Raw genomic sequence first — 23,711 nt, 5'->3', positions numbered from 1 at the left:
GGAGTATTCGAATTTACAAGTCTCAATTATAATTTTTTCTTCTCAAGATCAGCGAATATTATTTAATTCCAAACTGATTATGAATATACAGTTGAAAAAAAGTGAATATATTAATTAATTTCTTTTGATTAATTTTGAATTTTTCAAATTCATTCTTTGTCTCTTTTCTGGAGCATTTACACAAAACTACTTTGAATAGTGTACTTTTCGAATAAATCATTTTGCAAGAAAATCATTCAGAATTAAAAAGTGCAGAGTAAAATGCTCATTTTCAAATTTGCACAATTGTAGGTACTGTAATTGCGCTGTACCACAACAATGTGCGTTGATCAAAGCTAGGACTTATTCATTTTTTTATTCGAAAAGGTGGAAAAGAAATTTGAGAATTTACAAAGTGACCGCACATTCTAAAATCAGAATATTTTTTATGCAACTCAATTTATTTAAAAAGCTGTCAAATCTAAGTGAGAAGTTTCACCAAACGACTTTACTTTCGTCTTAAAAGCCCTTGATTTTTATTTTTTCAAATTTCCTTATGAATCTTTCACGTTAAGCTTCACATTATAATTAATTCACTTTGTAATTGTGCAATTAATTTTAATGTCAATAAATTATATTTTCAATAGATCAGAATCTAAATCCAATTTTTTTTTAATTTAAATTTCAGATTAAGGTAACCACACACTCCACTCGTATAATTGATTTACAGTATCAAATGATATGGCGATTATAAAATCGACGTGTAGAGGATATGAAAGATACGAAATTATCACTATTTGGAGACACCTATATTTTTCGGCGAATTTTAGGGACAATATGAACTTTGAACAGAAGACCGTCATCATTTCCAATTTCCACTATCTTCTCGTTACTCATTACGAGATTTCCCGAAAACTTCGCATATATCGGTTAGTCTGTCGCCTTGACACCGAAATACCAACTTGCAATCGTCTGATGATTTTTATGAATGAACCGATTGTGCAAGTGCTACCGGGAAGACTGGCCGTCGAGAAGTACGGACCTGCCCCCCGCTTGTACACCTTCCTCTCGGACCATGGACCCTCGGGCTCCTAAAATTCGTGGTAAGCAGAAGACGTTATTGGGAGATTCCTCCGGTATTCGCCTGAAATCAGTGTATGCCGCCGCCGTCACTCTGACTGTGGGTCAGTCGCCGGTGGAGGGGGAGATCCTAGTAAGGTATGAATGAAAGGGGGAGGGGCCTAGCGCGATGGGCACACCCCTCCTGGATAAATACATTGGCACTTTACGTTCTCTGATCATAACACAAACTGAGCCACGAGGTGAGAGTGCGAGACGTCGCAGTCTTTGACAGATACACACGAGAGTCGTTTACTTACTGTTTTCTTAAACGGCCGAGGCCATCGCACCACAGATAATTCGCACGCGTTCTGTGTACACAGTGGAGTGTCAGTGACAACAACAGCGGAAGACATGGAGTTTTCGTTTCACGTCGCGGGCATGCTGGATAGGGACCAGAGAACTGCGAAGCCTGTCTTGAGGGAGAAGAACGAAAGACAGAAGAACACACCATCCTGCTCCTGCTGCGGCGAAGACACGCAAACGAAAGGGTTACGTAACCCCGAAGTTGCCGGCGAGGTTAGTCATCGCAACAGGACGCCGATTCCTGGAAGGACGAGTCCATCCACCTTCAGGATTAGGGAGAAGCAGCACAGCCATTTCTGGGTCACCTTGTCGAGTAAGTACAACAAGCAACGTGGGAGGGCGGGGCGAGGATGCAACAGGTGGCCAATCGGGGAACCTTGTTCGCACGTTCGTCTCTCCCGTACGCCGTTCACCCCCTTTTTCTCGACGACGGTTTTCGGGAAATTTCACCTTGACCAGTTGATCAGCACCCCGGTTTTCGGGGATGCGCCCAGTTGGACAGTTCCTTGAAAATTGCATTCCGTCGAAAATGTTTTGTGGAATTGTTGGCAGTATTTCACGATTCAGGGGACAAATCCTTTTAATTGCTTAATTTAAGTCAATATTGTTTTAAGGAACGTATTATGAAACACTATGATACCTAATAATATATGTCGATTTCTAATCTCGTGAAAGATGTCGGGTTTGGAGGTCGAAAATCTCTGAACTTGTTGAGACTTGCAGTGTGAGGTCGAAACCCTATATATCCGGGAATCAACAGATCTCGGATAAACGGTTTGATTTTTGGATCGTGTTTTATATCTAATAGTTACGAATTAATGAAATTAAAACGATGAGAGAGACATCTATGACATCAATATGAATATCCGATCGCGACATATAAATATGTTCAGAACGTCATGTGTTCACGTTTACAGTTGAATGAAATCTCGTGATAGCTCATCGATCATGTTTTGATTTTTTTATTACATATTTCACAGTTTTTAAAATTTTTTTTTATATCTGTGCAGATATAAACATCCAAAATTCTTCACAATGTTTTCAATGAAGCATTATTAGGATCAATTTTTTTTCTCTTTACTTGATGGAAATTCATATTTAGATTATTATGAATAACAGAAAAAGTATAGCTATTTCTGCTATATTTTATTTCACGTCGCTCAGATCAAAACGAAATTAAAGATATTTTCAAAAAATCATCGATTTCTATGGGGTTTTCACATAATTTCCTTAAATAATAATCTACCAGGAAGAAAGTTAATTTTTTTTTTCATTTCATAAGTCAGTACTTTCGACGTATGTCAGCCAATCTATTGGCTGACATACCTACGTCGAAACCGTTTGTTTGTTTTTAACTTTGGCTAACTATTTTAAATATATATTTTATTAATTGTATTGGTAAAATCATAGTTGATTATTTATTATTTCTGTCCAAATTCCTGTGATAAATTGCTCAATTTTTAAACATGGACGTGAATAGTATAGAATTATTTATAGGAACCATGTGGATTCTATTTCACACAATATTTCTCAAAATCTAAACGAAATAGTGTCGTAATCGTCCCATTCTTCCATTTTTTCATTCATTCAAATTTGACGTAATCATGTATTTTTTTTTCAATTTTTCCCTTCGGAAATGCAAATGTATTAAGTACCATCCGATTTTCTAACTATACGATACCCAATCATCCAAAAATAATTTTTCCCGAGAGAAACATCGAAATTCTGAAATTTGCATCGGAGGTCATAAGTGTCACCTATGTGAAGCATTACGCAAAATTGGATTTTTCCCCTATCTTCTTGCGTAATTCCTCCCCCGCAATCGCTCGACCTTGATACGCGATTAATTTATCGACGCGTTGTTACCGACCTTACTCTACGTTACCCCCGGTACGCGGCCGTCGCGTGGGCGTTACGCGGAACCTCGCACGCGTCCCGTTTCTCGGTAAGTCGCCCGTTTTACCGCGAAACGCGCCGTTTTTTCGGGCGGGCGGGTTGAAGGACGCCCGCGGGCGCATCTGGGTCGCGGTGATTCACGGCTCGGACGGGCGGGCGTCTCTCTGCGTTGAATAAATGATGCATTGGAAAGTCGGCTGAGTCAACGGCGAGATGGACGCGTTTCGAATTCCTCGGCGCGAAATTGTAACGGTTCGCGCTGCGAGATTTTCCGAGAAATCGATCGCGTCGAGTTTACGGACGACCAAATTTGATCTGTGTTGATTGATCCGTCGATTGACGGATTATTCTTGTGTATAAGAGGAGATTACGATTCGAATTTGTCGATTGAAAACTGTATTTTAAATTCTCTAAATTTTTTGACATTAAAAAATGGTACGCTACTGAGATATTTCAAAATAAAAATTATTTTTCAATTGCTCGTTCAGTTTGCGACAAAAACCTCTCATCCCTTTTTTTGGTATGGGATGCCGTTTTTATTCAAAAATTAAAATAATTCCAAATTCTTAGCTTAATACATTATCGAGATCTACTTATCTAAAAATAGATCAAATTTATTGAAGAGATGACAAAAAGCGTTAAGATGTTTCATTATTTTGCATTTAAAAACTGCGATCCTTCCAAAAAAATATCTCGACCACTTTCAGAGCAATGAATAAATAGTCATTTTTTGAGAAAAACTTTAAAACCCCGGTTTTCGGAATACGATGTATGTATTTGCGGACTAAAATTATACAGCAAACTTCTTTTTTTTTAATGTAGAATCACCTCCTGTATAATCTCTTGTCTGGAAGAATTATTTTCATGGAAAGAAAAAAACAAACAGAATTAAATCGAAATTAAAAGAAGAAGAATAAAGGTGATAAATGAAAATATCTACATCCTTTTTTTTTGTGAGGTAACATGGGTAACAATGGGGAAATTATAACAATTTTGGAAGGAAAATATGCGTCACTCATTAATTACATCACATATTTTGAACTTGATAGAACATAAACATCGCTGTGTAGCAGATTTTTCGACAAATTGTGTGCCAATTAATATTGATGATATTGATATTGAAGTAACGCTTCTAATGTTGTTTCAAAATTCTGAATGTTTCTTGGATTGTAAGTGAAATCATTAAATCTTATAGATTCAGTTGTTTGAATATTAGAAATTATAATTACTATATATAATTCAGAAAAAAAAGGTTGTCTGTATCGGCGGCGTAACTGTTTTCTTCATTAATTACCAATTAAAAAAAATTCAAAATTTTTAATCTTTCGCCATTTTCTCGTAAGTGGTTCTTGTAAGGTATAAAGTAATCCGAAAAAACTCATCATTATATGAGCTTGCCATTCCATTTTTGGATAATTATGCATACACGGTATTACATTAAAAAAGTGTGACTTTGGTCTATATCTTTATTTTCGAACACTCTATATATATTGAAATAATTTTAAATCGAGCTTCGGATTATTCTATATAAATTACAAAAAAAGATTTTTAAAATATCTTCATTTACATTCATTTATTTAAAATGAGATCCGCGTTTGTGGTTTGCCACCTGGTATAATTTTCAGAAGTTTTTACATAGTTAATTTTAAATTTTAAGGATTCCATTTCTTTTCTAAAATGACTCCAAAGCTTCATCAGCTAAAAAACGCAATGTCAGAAAACTACACGTCGCTCAGTTACCACTTAAGAATAAAAGATAATAACAATAAACGTGAGGCAAAACACCGCAAACGCCGTCCGACTTCTTGCAGTACCAATATATCGCGTTAGCACCATCACAGTAAACGCCCGTCAAGTTCATCAATCCCCATCTGTGTCGCAATAGATAAACTCTGCAACTTTTTTTTTATCGAGGAAGCTGTCGAACCTCGACGGCCAGGTCACCCAGGTGTAACATCCTAGCTGGTGACTAAACTGAAATAATAGTGAGTTACTCCATCGTCGTCTTCTATTTATCGCCGTCATTGTCCCGGCTTAATCTCGAGGAATGGACCGCTGAGATCCGTCATCGGCACCGATAATGGCCGCTAATTGCTGGGACATTTGCTCTTGATGTGACGTTTAACCACATTTTTGAGGAATTATGGGCGGTTAAGAATCCGTACGGTTTGATGCGCCGATGCCCGATAGATTTATTCTATGCAGCGGCCTCTCGCAGTGTGTGTGTGTGTTCCGCGTAGAAAAAAAATCAATCGCATCGGACGTTCTCGGCCTGATTTAAACGATTGTTGACTCGATCCGGCTCGCGCGTTTCGGAATTACGCGGTCAGGTGGCGCTACCGCCTGTACTTCGCCGGGAAAGCCCAACTCGAACTCCAAAAAAACAAAATCCATCAGAAGCCATCGAAATTTGGGGCAGCTACTCTGAATAGGATTTAAATGGGTGTTTTTTAAGTGCTCGAGTAGTTTAAATGATAATACAAGGCAAAATTATTGTAGGAATTGATTTTTTCTTATTATAATCTGGTAGAGAAATTCATGTCATTTATTGTTAAATATGATTTCTGGAATATGTTCACCTCGGCTACGAGTTACATAGTCCATTCGACCAGTCCAATTTTTACCACATTTTTCAATACATCTGGCCGTATGTCATCAATAGCGTGGCTTGAATATAAGCCTCTAATGCTTCAAGAATTGCTGGTTTGTCTACATCATAAACCAATCACTTAACATAATCCCCATAAAAATTAATCGAGTGGCGTCAAGTCCCGCGAACGAGGGGGTCAGTTAACAGGACCACTTATTGAAATTAAGTTGTCACTAAAGCGATCTTGCAATTGATTAACTGTATAGCAATTTGCATCGTCTTGTTGGAACCATATGTCGTCGATATTTAGCTGATTAATTTTTGAGAACAGGAAATCAGTCAGCATGGCTCGCAAGCGCTCGCCTTTTGCCGTAATTACAGCTTCTTCCTCATTCTTAAAGACATAAGGACCGATGATGCCGCTAGCGTGTAAACTGCACCAAACAGACAATTTCAATGTATGTTATGGTGATTTGTTAATAGCTTTAGGATTGTCTTTGTAGCATATACAGCAATTTTGCTTATTGATGGAGCCATTCAACCAGAAATGAGCTTCACCACCAAAGACAATTCCTCAGTAAAAATGCTCATCTTCGTCCAGTTTCAAAATAATCCCAATCAGCAAATATGAGACTTACGCGATGGTCATTTGGCTTCAACTCTTTCACGAGCTGAATTTTAGAGACACGTAAGATTCTTACGTGGAATTTTCCACGTAATAGAAGGCAAAGGCCAACAAGTTGAGAACGGCGACGTATTGACATTTCGGAGTTTTTTCCAACATTTCGCGCTTCATCAATAATATTGTCTTCGGTACGAACATTTGTTTAACAATAAATAACTGCACGAATTGCAACCATCGAAACTTCTCATGCAGCTGAAAAATTACCCGTTAGTTGATGAAGGCTATAAGTGTAAATCATAAATGATCGCGTCAACTCTGGAAATAACCGTTATTGGAAATTATGGAAAATTGAGTATTAACAAATAGTGCCATAAATTATTAAATCTTTCCTACAAAAAAGTAGATCCCCTTTTAAATATAGAAATATTAAACTCAATTATCCTCTTGCCCATAATACCCAATGAATAAATTCATTTGCGGCTCCTGCCTCAACAATTTTTACGATCGTAAAGCACTCAATTTTCTCGACCAACTAATAAAAACTGTTTGTTAACAATCGAAAACAACGTACGAAAACATGGGGATTCACCTTTTAACACATATTCGATAACACAAAGGAAATGAGTAGTAATGGCAAAATAAATATTAACTTGTTGATCGTTCAAACGAACCTCATTGAAAAATATTTGCCGATTGATACCTTTGACCCCCTGGATTTATACGAAGTAGGATCGATGTTCCGATTGTACATTCACGGTGTTGTGTTTACTGATCTGAATGAAGCTACAGTTCACTTTCATCAAAACATTCTTATCGGAGGCACAGATGTTGTAGGAAACGGTGTTTACTATATTATGATGAACCTCAGTGTTTTGATGGAATACATATATGTTTAATCATTGTTTTGGAAGGAATCGAGAATTCCCGGAAGAATGTCAAGGATTCATCTCTATTACCTCCGATATCGATCATTTCCAATCGTAGTGATTCATCATTGCATCAGTCGCAACAAGTAAACTTATAACTTCCGCAATGAATTTCTTAAATCATAAGCGAAATGACATAAACTTCATATTTTCATTTCTCATTTCACCTTTTTAACCCTCGTATAGTAACGGATAAGATACCAACAAAATTGGACAACACAATAATGATAGTCATAAGCGAAATTATGTAAACTTCACATAAAGAATAGACATTTCGCTAAAACAATATTTTTTTAAATCTCGAGGTAACGGATAATATACCGAGTAATTTTCTTTTGGAATTGAACAACACAATAATGATACCTTCAAGACATAAGCGAAATTATGCAAACTTCACCAATACCGAGACTAATACAATTCAAAGTTCGCCAAAACAATATTCACTTTCACTCTCTTTGTAACGGATAAAATACCAAGCAATCCTTGATTTAAAATGGAAAGAAGGTATCAAGATACTCTCAAATCATAAGCGAAATAATGAAAATTTTACAATTTCATTTATCCTGTGGTCCAAGCATTGCATTCCTAGTAACGGATAAGGTACCAAGCAATCTTCGTTTGAAATTGAACAACACAATAATGACACCCTCAATTCAAAAGCGAAATTTAATAAACTTCACAAATACAATTCTAATATCACCTAAACAATTTTTCTTAACTCTCCTTGTAACGGATAAAATATCAAGCAATCCTCGATTCGAACTAAAAAAGAGGAATAATGATACCTTTAAATCAAAAGCGAAATTATGTAAACTTCGTAGTTTCATCTCCCATTTGGTTCAAACAATCATTGCTTTATTCTCATAGCAACCCATAAGATATCAAGCAATCTTCTTTTAAATTGGAACAACGCAATAGTGAAGTGATACTCACAAATCTTAAGTGAAATTACATAAAGTTCCTATAGTAACGGATAAGATACCGATAAATTTCCTTTTGAAATGGGACAATGCAAAAAGATACTCAAAATTACATAAACTCCACAATTCCATTTTATATCTTGGCAAAAAAAGTCCTACCGCAACTCTCGTAGTAACGGATAAGATACCGATAAGTTTCCCATGGAAATGGGACAATGTCAAAAGATAATCATGAATAATAGGCTATATTACATAAACTCCACAGTTTCATTTCTCATCTTGCTAAAAAAAAAATCCTACCGCTACTCTCGTAGTAACGGATAAGATACAGGACAATCTTCGTTTCGAAACAGAACAAAGCAACATTGAATATAGATAGCGCGGTACCAAGGTTCAATTCTTGGATATATTGTTCGTTATCCAAGCTATAGGGCTAGTAGCAGCTCGTGTAGGAACCACGTGTTAGCTAGCCGTCAGGTGCAAGATATAAAACGCTGTCTAATTAGAGAATAATAGAATAATACTCCGATTATCCCAAGCGTTCAGATGCCGGCATATCCAATCTCAGTATTGAGTAACATATGGCTCTTTGTTTTAGTACGTTTGGTGTAGATAATGCAAGCACGCTTCGAAAGAAGAAGAAGAACGTCTTTCTATTGCTGTCGCTCGTTCTCTATCAGGTTCTCACATATTTCACAGACGAAATAGCTGGAAAACGATTCGAAATTCCAGAAATACCACCGGTACTGCTCGTGGGACCCCGTTGCTGGCAGCACCGTCATAAAAAGTACGACCTCGCTCGGGAAGTCTCATATCGTCTGCTAAAGAGGAAAACAAACAGGACCAAACTGGTGGTAACGTCGTTTGTCGGCGAATCTGACGACGTGCGTTATGCACACAACATTGTGGACACACGACGGTCTCCGCGGCGCCCAATCGTGAGAAAACTGCGACTCGCCTGACCCCTGGACTAGCTCGGACAAATAAGGCGGGCCTTGGTCAGTAGTTTGAAATTTTTATCGCGCTATTACGGTTCTGGTCGGCCTGATGGCCGGGCATAGATAAGGAGACGTCCGCCGTTTTTCTGGTTTGGTATGACTCTCTCGGTGTGATTGAGACTCTGCGGCCGTGAGGTGCCAAAAGTGGCAGAAGGAATTAACCTCGGTTTTATATGCACACGAACACTTGTCAGTCAGAATTTTTTTTTTCTCAAATCAGTATGTTTGTTTCTTGGATCACGAGTATTTTTCGTGAGCGGGGATAAATATTTACATGAGTTTGTACAACTGTTTATAAGATTTATAGCATCAAAATAAGTGTTTGTACTTTGGTAGTCGGCACAATCTCTTTCGTGTTTCAATAACATGTTGACACGTCTTTGCATTGGAATAACCAAACCAAGTGGTTGACAGTATCTTGTGGAAGTGTAATTTTATGCAGAATCAAAAAAACAAATCATGTAACAACTATTATCAACCAGGAAATAGCCATTTGTGCAAAGCAGACAATAATTAGGGTTTTATGTCATTCAAATGGAGATAACCTCTTATTTTTATTAAAAATAATACAAAAATCTTCAGTGAAATGATGGAGATTCAGACGTTTTCTGCATAATAGTTATTTGTTATAAGACGCTGTACTATAAAGGTACACTAATTCCGCCGACTATCGCTAAATCATTTGCAGCCTCAGGATGATCGCAACGGTTGTAGATTCTTTAGCAACGCCTTTCCTGTATTATTAGTTTTCTCATTTTCTTATTGTTGTCTTAAATCATTATTTTTTTATCGTTATTATTTCACAATTTCTCGATTTCCAAAGGCATTAACAACTCCTTTTCTTTGCAGGACTTCATCGAACGCTCATACTGTGTTTCTACCTCAGCCTATTCGTATTTCCAAAGACTTTATCAGCACCAGTAAAAATGGAGAAGTGGATGATGCCATGTGGACACTCGGAAAGCAGTTCAAAATCTGGCCAATTGGAGCTTCTTCAAACCATCATCGACCAGAGCAAGAGGTCTTTGGTGAAGATTGAGGCTTTCAGAGACAAGTTTGTGAGTACTCTTTCTTTCATGTTGTTTACGACAAATTCGATATATCATTCGTACTTCCATCGTATCGTAAAATAGCTGTCGAGTGATTAACGAATGATTTGCCATTGTTAGGATAGCGCAGTTTATTACACAGCATTGTACGCTATGACTAACGTATCTGTAGTCAAGGCTAAACGGGGAATCATTTGAAAATAGCGATTTCTAAGAACGAAAATCGGACCAGAATAATTGATCGATGGGATAGCAGTAACGGCGGAAGCTGCTATCGACGGTGCTCATCTCACAGGATATATATACAGGAACGTTTTACATAAAATTCGATTTCGAAGAAGGAATATTTTTCTCCACTCTGTATGATCCCTTTTGATTGACTACCATTATGTCATAGATGTCATTAATGTCAAGATAGTAACGGGAATTGTTCAGTTCGTTTAATCTCAATTTTTTTTTTCGATTTTGACCGATGGATGAAACATCGAATGAAGATTGTGTTTTAAATTCTGCATCGTGAAGGAAATTTAATGTTCAATGGAATGCTGAATTTGTCGAAAAAGATCAGATGTGTGTAAAGAAAATTCATCGAATTTTCACCAAACGGAACTTCTGGTCAAAAATTTTTTTATTCAGAACTAAATACGTAAAAATTTTGAAAAATTTTAAAGTGTATCATTTTGAAAGAGGTCCACTTTTGTCTTTCGGTGTTTTAGTGAAAAGTTGACAATACTTTCTAACTTACTATTTCAAATTACAAAGTGAAACTTTCGAATTTGAAAATGTAAAAACAGCATGCTTCTGGCATGATCTTCTAATTTGCTTCTCATGAAAATGAATATATATTTGAAAAACTTTTCTCATTGGGTGTGGTATACCTCCTAAAATTTCAACAATTATGGTTTTGGACGATGTGAAAAATACATATTGAATTCATTGAATGAAAGAAGTCCTATTAGTGCGTTAGAAACTCTGGAAAGTTTTTCCAATAAAATTTGTTACTGAATAAGCCATATATCGTTGATTATTCAAACGATCTCCTAGTTTCAAGTCTGTCATTTTGGAAATCTATCAAAAATATAAAACCCACCGTGAAGCTCTATCTGAACTTTGGGAAGTTTCGATCGTTACATGAAATTTCAATTTTTAAATTACTTTTTTCGGCAACCGTCCGGGAAGTGCTCACTTCCTGGAAGCTTTTTCTCTGAGAAAGTAGCATTTCCCGGCCTAGTCCGGAAAGTACGTACTTCCCGGACTAGGCCGGAAAAGAATCATAGAATCCATAGCAACCGATATAAAGGCTGACAGTTCATATGAAATTAGTTGTCAAAAATTTGCATGTTTTTTTATCGCAATCGCAATAAAATATGGAAAGCAGCAGCGATAGTGTTATTTTAAATGGTTGCCGAAAAAATATTGTACGCAACACGCCCGAAAATGGTTTTTTTGGAATCACAGACTTCCAGGACTCGCTTACGCTCGTCCTGGAATTTGGTCTATTCGTCCAAAAAAACCCTATTTTCCGGACTTGTTACGTAAATTACTATTCCAATAAATTGGAACATTCCTACTTAATTTAACAAATACTGTTTCCTTTGCTAATCCAGTTGATAATTTTTCAAAATTTTTCTTGTTTGGAGTCTTTTTTTCGTTCTCTATTGATGTTGTTTCGCAAGTAAGAATATTCACAATTTTTTAATAATAATTTCGGAGATACCTTTCGACTTGACGAAAACTTTTCGACCTGCCCTCGTACACAACCTCCCCAGGCCGACCATTGTACGGGGGCCGTCCGACAAGCCTCCCTCCGCGGAAATTCCGATCCCAGACGCGCCAAGACATAAAAGTATTCCTTCAATTCACGATTTCCTGCCAGTTTTATAGTTCTTCCGTTCGTCCGTTCATTCATTAACGCCGCTTGCGTCTCTCTCTTCCCGCCATCGGACCTCTCCCTCCCACCCCATTAACATAGAGAGAAGAAAGTGATTAGTATTCCCGATCGATGGTCGATGATTATACACACTATCATATTTTTGTTCTTCGTCTCGCGCGCGCCTCCGGTGCCATCTTTCGTCCCCTTTTATCGGATATCGGTCTTAGATGGCAGTTCTTCGTCACATCCGGGAATTCTTGGACATCGCACGTCTGGCCACGCAAGATCGCGATGTCTGCAGTGGAAACGCCTGCCTCGATTTCCTTGCGTATTTTCATCGGAATGGGAATTCGGCAACATCGGCCCTAAAACGTATAAATAATGAATTTTGAGCTAAGAGTAATGAACATAGATAGAGAGCATATGTCATTTTCAGTAAGCAAATTTTGTCCCCAACATGAACCATCAAATTTAACAGGAAGCGCGCACAAATGAAAACATATCAGTGATACGATATTGCACTCAATTCACGAGTTTCTCCACCAAGAACGCACTTTTTATGTCCCATAATGAATCAACTTTTCATATTAACTCAAAATATCTTAATATATATATTTCTTGTGTGCGTGTGTATGTGACTGAACTCCTCCTAAACGTCTGGACCAATTTTGATGAAATTTTTTGTGTGTGTTCGTGGAGATTCGAGAATGGTTTAGATTTACAGTTTGGTCTACTGGAAAATGTTTTTTCAATTAATTTCTTATTTATAAGGAGTTGTTGATTTTGGAATGTCAAACGATGACATTTTGTGGCTTAGACATAGAAAATCCGTGTTTTTCTCACGGCCAATTGTACGTTGCGTGTTCCAGAGTTGGAAAACCATCGAGTTTGTTTGTTTATACTCCTCATGGACTAACTAAAAATATTGTACATCCAATGGCATTACGATAAATTAAGTTTTTGTAAATTAAAAAAAAATAAATATATATGTTATAAAATGTTTTGAGTGCAAGCTTTTTCACCTTTCATTAAAATGAGTTAAAGTTTTCATTAACGATGCTGTTATTTATTTAACAAAGTAATAACTTTTCAATAATAATTTTCATCAAAGCGGTCCAGATTGTTTCAGCTCATTAAAAAAAGTATGAAATTAAAGACGTGTGTACAGGACAACGTCTGTCGGGTCCGCTAGTATTGAAATAAATATCTAAATATATCAGAAATGTAGAAAACAAACTTCAAGCGCGCCAAACGACGTGAAACAACCGATGACAATAGGAGAGCAAAAGTTGCCAAACCTTAGAGAGCAGCAGGTAGATACAGAAAATAATAAATATTCTGCTCATTATAAATTCGACAATTAGGAAAAATATCGGATTCCATATAGTCTAACTTGCATATTTAATCGGGAATCACTCAAATAAATATATTTCATTCGATAAAATATACATTCATAATGATATAGTAAAATTGTGGATTTGAAAATATATCACAATCCGACAACGTAATCTAGCCATGTTGGGGACATGTAAAAATTGCGTATATTCCCTCTATCTTAATTTATTACTCTATGATTTTGAGTAGTCACCCCTGAGCTCAAGCTACGACACCATACGATCAAAAGGGTCTAAGTTATGATTGTTTTCCATTCTTCATCCTTCTATTACTCTCAATTAGTAAAGACCGCATAGATTCAAATCAACAAATTCAAACAAATTTTTCCAAAAGCTTTTCACGGATTTGGACCTAATTTAACCGATTTATAATCTGTCTAAAACTCACGAAATGCCGAAGTTATTATCGCCTAAATGACCTTTCTACTAACTAGCCTGCAGTTGTATCGTGTAGTTTATCAGTTTGTTTACTTTGTTTCATGTTTCAGTTTTAGTTTGTGTCATGTACATACAAACATATTTTATCCTCCAGATGGATATTTCAGTTTGTTTATCTGAACAGAAAAAATGTCTTAAATTTCGCAAATAAATCGATAGGTTTTGTTCCGCTATAACCTAAACTAAACACCGTATTGCCCTGATATGGCACCCTTCGATTTCCCCTTCAATTCGACTGACAAAACGCTGGGAACAATCGGTAAGTTCCCCGCAAAACAGAGGTTAACAAACTTCCGATGTCGAATTCGAGAATTAGACGAATATCGTCTTGCTGAAGTCTACCAAATTATAGGTTATTAATGGTGATCTTTAGGTCTTGATAACCTTGGATTCAGAAGTTGGAACAAGCTGAATGACCGTTCAAGATATTCTTATTGTGGGAATGAGTGAAATGGAACGGAGTGGTCATTTGAATTTTCGATGGGAAACTTGAGTTACCCGATATAGTCGTGATAAGAGGTTTATCTGTCTCGAGTTTTGTCCGCGAAGCAGAAGAATCGACAGAGTGGGAGATTTAGAGACGCCAAATTCGATTAGGAGTGGAAAATCTTACGAACCGACAAAACGTAGTATGAAGAACGAACTAACTTAACTTATAGCGACAAAAGTCCTGGTACTTTCTTGACATAATTCATCATCGATGTTTTGAGTATAGAAGAACTATGTACTCGCTTGAAAACGTTGAAGATGAACTGAAGTCATTGTACTCGTGATGAACCTATAAACGTCTCTTAAACCCAAATTATATTAGACCTTTTTCGTATCTATTTTGAATCCTATTTTCATCTGCTTTTTTGACGCCGTTTCAGAACTAACTTAAAATTGTTATAATGGTACCACTGTGTATTGCTTTTTGACATTTCTCATATCATTTGTGTTAAGTAAGTGTTCGAATTTGTCTACAACTCTAAAAATAGTGTGTCGATTTACTAAATAATGTCATCCATATGTTCTTAAATTTCTCACAGAATTTAACAATTTCTAAAAGTTGTTGAAGCGTTTATTTTTCCATCATCAAATGGCATAACCTACTGAACACAACTGACATGAAAAATGTCAAAAAGTAGTATACATTATTGCCATTATAACCAATTCAAATTGCATCATGCCTATTGGAAAACACTAGGGAAGCAACAATTCATGAAAAGGAATAACAAAATGCGTTAGTAATAACTGTCATATGTCAAGCCAAACAGATAAAAATTGTGTTGGTCGATCTGCATTTTGACATCGCATCATATCACCATCATCAATTGTATTCGATTTTCACTAAATTATTCATTAGATTGTTTTGATTCGGCGAGTATGTGAGTTCAATAATGTATGGGACTACCAAGGGGTATTTAGAGGATAGCGCCATCTATGTGTAAAAACGGGGAAAGTAATTGTTTCAGTTGCCAGATGATCGCTGAATCATCGGGATTTCGGCAGCTGCTTCCGTTTACCCGGAAGAACTCGAATTTAACGACCAAAACGCAGTACCCATTGTCCCCGGCCGGGTCGGAAGAGTCCATTTCTCGAAACAACGGGCGGAAATTCCCGAAGCGGCGGTCACACAACCGCCGCCTTATCCGGTGGCGGAGTCGTCCCGATCCGGAGAGAATTTCCACCGCCGCCTCGATCCACGCAGCTGGAGCGGCGATACGCGACTGTCACGTGTGCGAGATAGTTTCGTATTTAACGATCCCGATGGATGAACTCCGTCGACCTTCGCGGAGTCGGAACAGACTGCCTGACGCCCGCGGGCCGCTGTCATCCTCGCGGATAGCGATTTGAATCGGTTTTATGTAAAGATGAGCGGCGTCGGTCAACTGGGCAAAGGGGGCGTCCGGGTTTTCGTATTTCCTTCGCGTTTTTGGGCCTTCGAGGCGGGATTCAAGAGGGAACAGCGCCACGTGACTGTTCAAAACGAAATTGGATATATTTTTATGGAATTTTCACATAATTACTGATAATAATCTACATTGTAGTATTTATTTTATGAATTTTTTTTAATTTGCGATTGAAAAAAATATTGTAATTTTGATAATTTTTCGTTTTTCGCGAAAAAATTGATAATATGCTATCCCTACAAGGCGCTGATGTATTTTAAAAATATTTTTAAAAATCCCACAAAACATCATTACAAAATAAGCAAAATTTCAATTCCGTGGACCGACTTGTAAATTATCCTATTTCACAGGTGTTCCTGAATTGGAGGTACAAAATCTCATAAACATTAGTCCGCAAACGTTTCATTTTCGGGTATTTCGGTATTTAAGTTTTACAAATTATGCGCCATTGGTAATTTTAAGAAAAATTGTAGAATCTTTGTTTCATTCAAAAAGTTTTAGAGAAATAAATTTCTCGGCAATTCTATTATTCCGGATTGGAAAGTATTTTTTTTCCAGAGGAGATCTTACCCTGGATATTGTCACGGGAAATAGACATGTGTTATGTCTTGAACTGTATTAACTTTGTCAAATATCAACTAGATATCTTGAGAAATACAGATAATTCAGAAAAAAGTTGAAACGATTTATTTACGGAGCATTTTGAGATTTCTCATACGATTTTTTTTGGTTTTGGTTTTTTGGAATTCATCAAAGTGATCAGTTTTTTTCATTGGTACCTCCCATATTTTCAATCAATTTTGCAATCTTTCGATAAAAAAGTTCATATATTCTTTGAAATTTCCTCAGTTAACGTCTATATTTTTCTAGGAATCAAAAGAGTACGCATATTGATGGAATGCGATCCATAATCATAGAAACTCCCATTCAAATATCTATTTATTTGAGATAAGATTGACGTATGATTTTAAGTGTTTTCGTTAGCTTGTTTGTCTGCCCATTTGAAATTTATCCTTGTTGTTGTTTCATCTCAGATCTCCAATGGATTTATAAATACACAAAATGTATTACGTAATGTGTATTATAATGTATTACGTAATTGGCTTACGATTTTAGATTTTTAATTCTTCCACTAAGTAGGTACTAACTTTCAATTCAGAATACAAAAAGTTCAGGAACAATTGGAACTATTTTACACACATTAACGAACTCAACCGTCGGATTTAGTTTCAAAACTTACCTAAAAATCTTCAAATCACAAAAGGATAGACTCGAAATAGTGATTATGGGTTAAACCATTGTATTCTGTTTAATTGAACAAGTTCCATTCGAGAATTTCCTGTGAGCAAATGTAATAGAGAGAAAAAGTATAGTCGGAAAAATTGTTGACTTAAAAACAATTATTTAATACGCTGCAAAGGTTTATTCATTCGTCATTGGTTTTTCCTATTGTAATGTAACTTATTAAGCCATTTTACTGTAGTAGTATAAGTATTCCATTTAAATTTCATCAAATGTTTCTTCGCTTTGTATTTAGCCATCATAATAAATTTTAATCTCTTGTCAATGTTGAAAAGTCTTTCCGAGGCTATCCGGCATAGATCCTTTGAAAATCATAGTGGGTTGTATCAAATTCTAAAGGATAAACTAGTCATATTCGTGGAGACCTATAATAATCAGAAATCACGAAAACCGCAGCATTCATATAAAATTACAACGCTGGTCGGTGGTACCTGCTTGGTCCGTTGATGAGTTGACCGTGGTTCTTCTTCAGTTCAGACCATCCGTCGAGATTATATCGTCGATATAGACAACAATCGATGAGAGGAAGTGGCATACCAGGACCGCCTTCGGAAATTCGATTATCGCATTTCCTGAGCATGTTCAACGACGATGGGAGCATGCTCCTACATCGTATAGGTACTTCCACCCGTAGCGTTGGTACCTTCGTTGTTTCTTTTTTTTTGTTCCGTTTGTTTTTTTGATTCAATTATTTTTTGGAAAATTGAGCCTGTTTTGCCAAGTTTTTGATGCTCGTGATGTTTAAAGAGTTTTTATTTTGCGCGATATAATTTTGTCCCTTGATTTGAATATGTTAATTTTCACCTTATTACTGAGAGTTTCAGTGAATGTCAATTTCATGAGTTCACCATTAGCATTACCATAAACAATTGTAGGATCAACTATCCTTTCGTATTATCGTTATTTTTAATTGAATGTATTATTATGGAGACGTCGTAAGTAATTTTGGAGGTAGTGAAAACAAGGCCTAAGGTCTTGACATAAATAAAAATGATTTTTTTTTATAATATATAGTTGTTCAGCTTTGCTTTCGCCGTTATTTTACGAAATTCGAGGCTTCATTGTAAAGAACTGGAGGACTTTCGATCTCAATGTTTCTAAGTATGTCTTGACCACTTTCGCAACATGGTTTCGAGCATCATCAGGCTGTAAAATCACTTTTTCATATTCTTTTTTTGTAATGCGGCCGTTTGTCTTTCAATACTCGACTCAAACGCATTAATTGCGTTCGAAAACGATCGCCTGTGATTGTTTCAGTAATACACTACGTCAAGCTGGTTCCACCAAATACTAAGCATGACCTTGGAACCGTGAATATGTTTGACCGTCGACGTGGAAGCCTGGTCTGAATATCCCTATGATTTTATGCGCTTGGGATTATCGTAATGAAACCATTTTTCGTCTCCAATCACAATGCTCTTCCGTATTTGCCTTACAAGTAGCTGTTCACAAGCAAACAAACGCCGTTCAAAATCTCGCGGCTTCAACTCGTACGGCACCCAATTTCCTTGTTTCTGAATAATTCCCATGACTATCAGACGTTTTTAAATTTCTTGTTGATCTTGCCAATTCTTGTTGCGTTTAATCAAGTAATGCCTCCAATTCTGCACCTTCTCTCTTCCACTCTGGTCTTCGACGTCAAAATCGCCGTTCTTGAATATTTGAAACCACTCTCAACACGTTATTTCACTAATAGCGGTCTCACCACAGGTATTTGAGAGTATTCGATGAGACTCAGCCGCGAATTTATTCATATTGAAGCAGAAAATTGGAACCTTCCGCAAATGACGAGAATTCGGCCCGTAAGCTGACATGTTTAATCGAGAATAACTTTATGATGCAGACTCAAATCAACTAATATTTCAATGGCGTTATGTTTACAAATACCTAAAGCTCATTGTGTAACATCTACGATCTATTTATTTCAATTATCATTTACCGCTACAGCCATTTATTGCAAAACGGCGGAAGAAAAGTTTTACACCGAATAATTTACACTGATTTCGAATTGAGTTATTTTCGTATTAGCAGCATCCAAATCGGCCTCTAGCCGACTCATGATGTCATAATTTTAGAACATCGGGAAGAAATTTTCAATTCCATCTGTAGAAAATTTATTTCTCTATTGCCTCATTTTCTTGTCTCATAGAAACCATTAGTTCTGTTCAGAGTCCTTGTTGTTAAAAAAGAAAGGTTGTTGACGTAAAAATAAAAATTTCTCAAAGTACGTTGTCAGTTCTGAAACTAAAAAGCTATTTCCTGCAAAGTCTGAGCAAAGTTCTGTTTGAAATTTTTACACCATCTCAACTTCCAAATCTAATACCAACCGAATAAAACCAACCAACGATGAAAAGACCCACCGCGCTCAGGTTGAAACACCTCCAAGCTCCTTCCTATACCCCGTTCAAGCGTCCCAGCGCCCTAGGGCGCCAGATAAACGCGCGTTATCGCTTCCTGATGTCGAACGGGCCGATTAACATACGTGTTATATCACGGCCCGTGACCCTATAACCCGCCCGTTCGAGATCCAAGGGTTACGACAGTCGTATCCAGATGATTTGTTGCCTAGTTCCCCGAACCGCCGGGGACATCGGCCTGGGCGCTGCCGTCGGGCGGCAGAAACCCGCGGACGGCCAGCAGCGGCTTCCGCGAAACGCTGGCTGGTCCCTCGACCCGCGATTCGGCAGCGCAATTAAGACATTCGGCTAATGAGCCGCCGTTTTAGTACAGGCCGAGTTCCAGGAAACCGCAGAATTGAAATGTTTACTCGGACGTGTGTGTTATTGACGTTCGTCAAAGTGAAATCAGTTAGAGAAACGTCTGGCACGGAGAGAATTTGACGTTGATATTTTTCCGGTATTGGAGTTCCCCAGGGGAACGTTCGGAAGCGGGTCTAATTCGTTTGTATGGTACTTAACTTTGCTTCCGCCGTTTTTTTTTTCGAATTTCGAGGCTTTATTGTGAAAAACTGGTTATACATTTATGATTCAAAGTATTGTCCATTGCTGGCCACTTCTTTCTCCCATCTTTCGGGCTGCATACGAATCCCGCGTTGAAAAAATTGTTCATCTTTCGAAGCGATCCACGAATCGGTCCAATTTTTTACTTCTTCATTAGACCAGACGTGCTGGTAAGCCAAGCCGTGTGTTATTGATCGAAACGTGTGATAGTCCGAGGGAGCAATACTTCTGGAGAATACGTCGGGTGGGGTAGGACTTTCCATTTCAACGTTTCCAAGTATGTCTTGACCACTTTCGCAAGATGCAATCGAGCATTATCATGCTGTAAAATCACTTTATTATGTCCCGTTGTATTGCTGCAGTTTGTCTTTCAATGCTCAGGTCAAGATGCAATCGAGCATTATCATGCTGTAAAATCACTTTATCATGTCCCGTTGTATTGCTGCAGTTTGTCTTTCAATGCTCAGCATTAATTGCGTTCGATAACGATCGCCTGTGATTGTTTCAGTCGGTTTTCTAACAACTCATAATACACTACGCTGAGCTGGTCCCAACAAATACTGAGCATGACCTTGGAACCGTCAATATTCGGTTTAAGGCGTCGACGTGGAAGCATGGCCGGGATATCCTCATAATTTTCTGGGCTTGGGATTATAGTAATGAACTCAATTTTCGTCTCCAGTTACAATGCGATGCCGGAATCCCTTTCGTCTTTGCCTTGCAACTAGCTGTTCACAAGCAAACAAATGCTAGTTCATTATCTTTCGGCTTCAACTCGTACGGTACTCAATTTCCTTGTTTCTGAATCATTCAAATGACTTTCAGGCGTTTTGAAATGGCTTGTTGCGTCATTCCTAATGATTCTGTCAATTCTTGTTGCGTTAGACACGAGTCTAAATCAACTGATGCCTCCAATTCTGCATCTTCGAAAACCTTCTCTCTTCCACCGCCATGCTGGTCTTCGACGTCAAAATCACCGTTCTTGAAGCGTTGAAACCACTCTCGGCACGTTCTTTCACTATTAGTGGCCTCACCATAGTTATTTGAGGGCATTCAATTAGCCTCAGCCGCAGATTTCTTCATATCAAAGCAGAAAATTAAAACCACCCACAAATGACAAGAATTTGGCTCGTAAGCTGACATGTTTATTCGAGAATAACTTCACAAATACCTAAGCTAATTATATGACATCTACGATCTATTTACTTACTATCACTTACCGCTCCAGCCATCTATTTTCAACTCAACTAAAGCGTGCGCCCTTGGTTGCGGAATGATATCAAACGAACATCTGGACAAGCATTTTTATGGACCAGTTCAAGTAAGATTGAAAGAACTATACCTCTAGCAGAAGTGTCTATCTAACGTGTCGTAGAGTTTAGGGAAGTTCGAAAACACCTTTTCAATTCAAATGGAATTGAGATCATAACGATTGATCGCTCGATGTTGAGATATATAAACCATAAGTCTTGATACAGAGTCATATCTTGTGGGTTCAGTGAGACAAGCTTGAATGAAACTGAAGACATTAATATTTTCACTATTCCAATTTTTACGATCTTTTTATGAGATTCAAGATATGATTTATTCATACAACGTAACGGTAGACGAATTCCGCTTCTTTGATTCTTGCTTCTTTGCTTCTTGAATTTCGAATCTATCTGTTGTAAATTTTAACTACTCTGATGGCGATGCTATAAACTTGAACGAATGATATACTCATTTTGTGGTTTATGGTACAAATCTTGGTCCTGATGGCCTAGTAATATTATGATATTTAATTTTTTTCTCCTTGTTGCAGGCCACGAAAGCATTCGGCAACAAATGGGCGGAGCTTCATGAATACCAAAGCAGTATTGATTCTTTAAAATGGTTCCCTAAGATCACGAAAGAACTTGGAGTGCCTGTCAGTCATGACGAACTGGAAAAGTTACAGGTAAGCATTAGGCATACGAGTACTACACACTGCTGATTCTCGAATGATCCGAACAGAATTATATAATATTTTGTTTCCTTGTGTATGAAGATGGTTTCAGGGTTTATTTTTGTTACAGCTCGAACCCCTCCTTAAGGATACCTATCAGTATTTGCAAATAATAGCAGTAGCAGTTGATCAAATGATAATCGACGAGACAAAAAAGAATGGTCCTTTATCTGAGGATTATAAGAACAACATCGAATTGTACGTTCTCAGTGTCTTGTGCGAAATTCAAACAGCTACTAAAACTTTGAACATAGCCAGACATAAAGATGTAGAACGCACGATTATCGACGAGAAAGACAAAAACGGAGACAACACCACTATGATGACTCGCCACTACCTTATCATCAGGGACTATCTCAGATTATTGGAGTATATCATAGAGTGCTACGAACATGTGAAATCCAAACTTTAAGACTTCCCCCTACGTCCAACGACGGTCAAACAAGCAAGTATTATGGAAAAAATGTCTCCACTTAGTTTATGTAAATATTTATTTCTAATTTATTTCTATTTTATTTTAATCTTAATTATTTATATTTAATTTTAAGATTGTATATGTACATATATATTTTAGACGATTCTTGCACTAAGTTACGAATTTACACAATCTTAATTGTTGATTCACCTGAGGTGAATTGATAGGACGATTTGATTTTGCTTGATTTGTTTGAGGAAAAGTTTGGCAGCGTAAGTGAACTGAAATTCCTGATGTACTTACCCGAAGGAATAAATGTAATTAAATGTTGACTTTGTACAATTTATAAATATTGTTGAATTTGTAAAAAAAATTATCTTGTGATTGTGACGTATTCTAAACGTTTGTTGTTCGAGAACTTTACTCGACATGTTCACATTGTATATTGATGTTGAAAACCTTGAGTGCAGTAGGAAAGAGTTGTTTATTGTGAATTTTTAATGAAAATCGTTTATGGTTGATGTTGATCAATTTCAATCGTTGCATTTTGAGGTCTGTTACTGCTACCAGTGTTTTTCAGAAGAAAAATTATGACAATTGACCATTTTTATTGAAATTGGAATACTGTGATAACTATGCATAATTTAAGCAAATAAACGATACAGGTCGGTTCAAAGATGGGAGATCGTTCTTGCCTAAGGCCTCTGTTTACTCGAAACCGAGACCTCTCAGATTTGAACCGCACATGTTCTTGTTATAAATTGTTTTGTTTTCTCTTTTTCCCTGATCACCAAATTCAAAAATTTTATCAGCCTTGGATTCTTATTTACCAGACTCAATGTATTAGAAAGAATTGAACTAAGGATGATAAAAGTCAAAATGGGAGCTAAAATGTTTTCCTTTCTTCTCTTCCACAAAAAGTGAAAGTCCAATTAGAAAAGGATTATCATACATCCACTATATCTTCAAATCTTTGTCTCTGAGGCGTCAGTATCATACTGGTAGTTACATTTTCACTTAGACTTTCATAAGAGCCTTTTGCAGA

The 23,711-nt window shown here is 37.1% G+C and overlaps 1 protein-coding gene across 1 annotated transcript; it reads left to right on the top strand.

The window, feature by feature from the left end:
* The first annotated feature begins 1,286 nt into the window (after positions 1-1,286).
* Positions 1,287-23,427, top strand: LOC123676841. Its single transcript, XM_045613127.1, has 4 exons — positions 1,287-1,717; positions 10,209-10,417; positions 22,069-22,203; positions 22,322-23,427. The coding sequence occupies exons 1-4, from the start codon at positions 1,453-1,455 to the stop codon at positions 22,661-22,663; spliced, it is 951 nt and encodes a 316-aa protein (XP_045469083.1). The 5' UTR covers positions 1,287-1,452; the 3' UTR covers positions 22,664-23,427.
* Positions 23,428-23,711: the final 284 nt, after the last annotated feature.

Source organism: Harmonia axyridis, chromosome 1, assembly GCF_914767665.1.
Source record: "Harmonia axyridis chromosome 1, icHarAxyr1.1, whole genome shotgun sequence".
NCBI lineage: Eukaryota > Metazoa > Arthropoda > Insecta > Coleoptera > Coccinellidae > Harmonia > Harmonia axyridis.
Note: the sequence above shows the minus strand (reverse complement) of the source record. Positions and strands in the feature narration are given on the sequence as shown.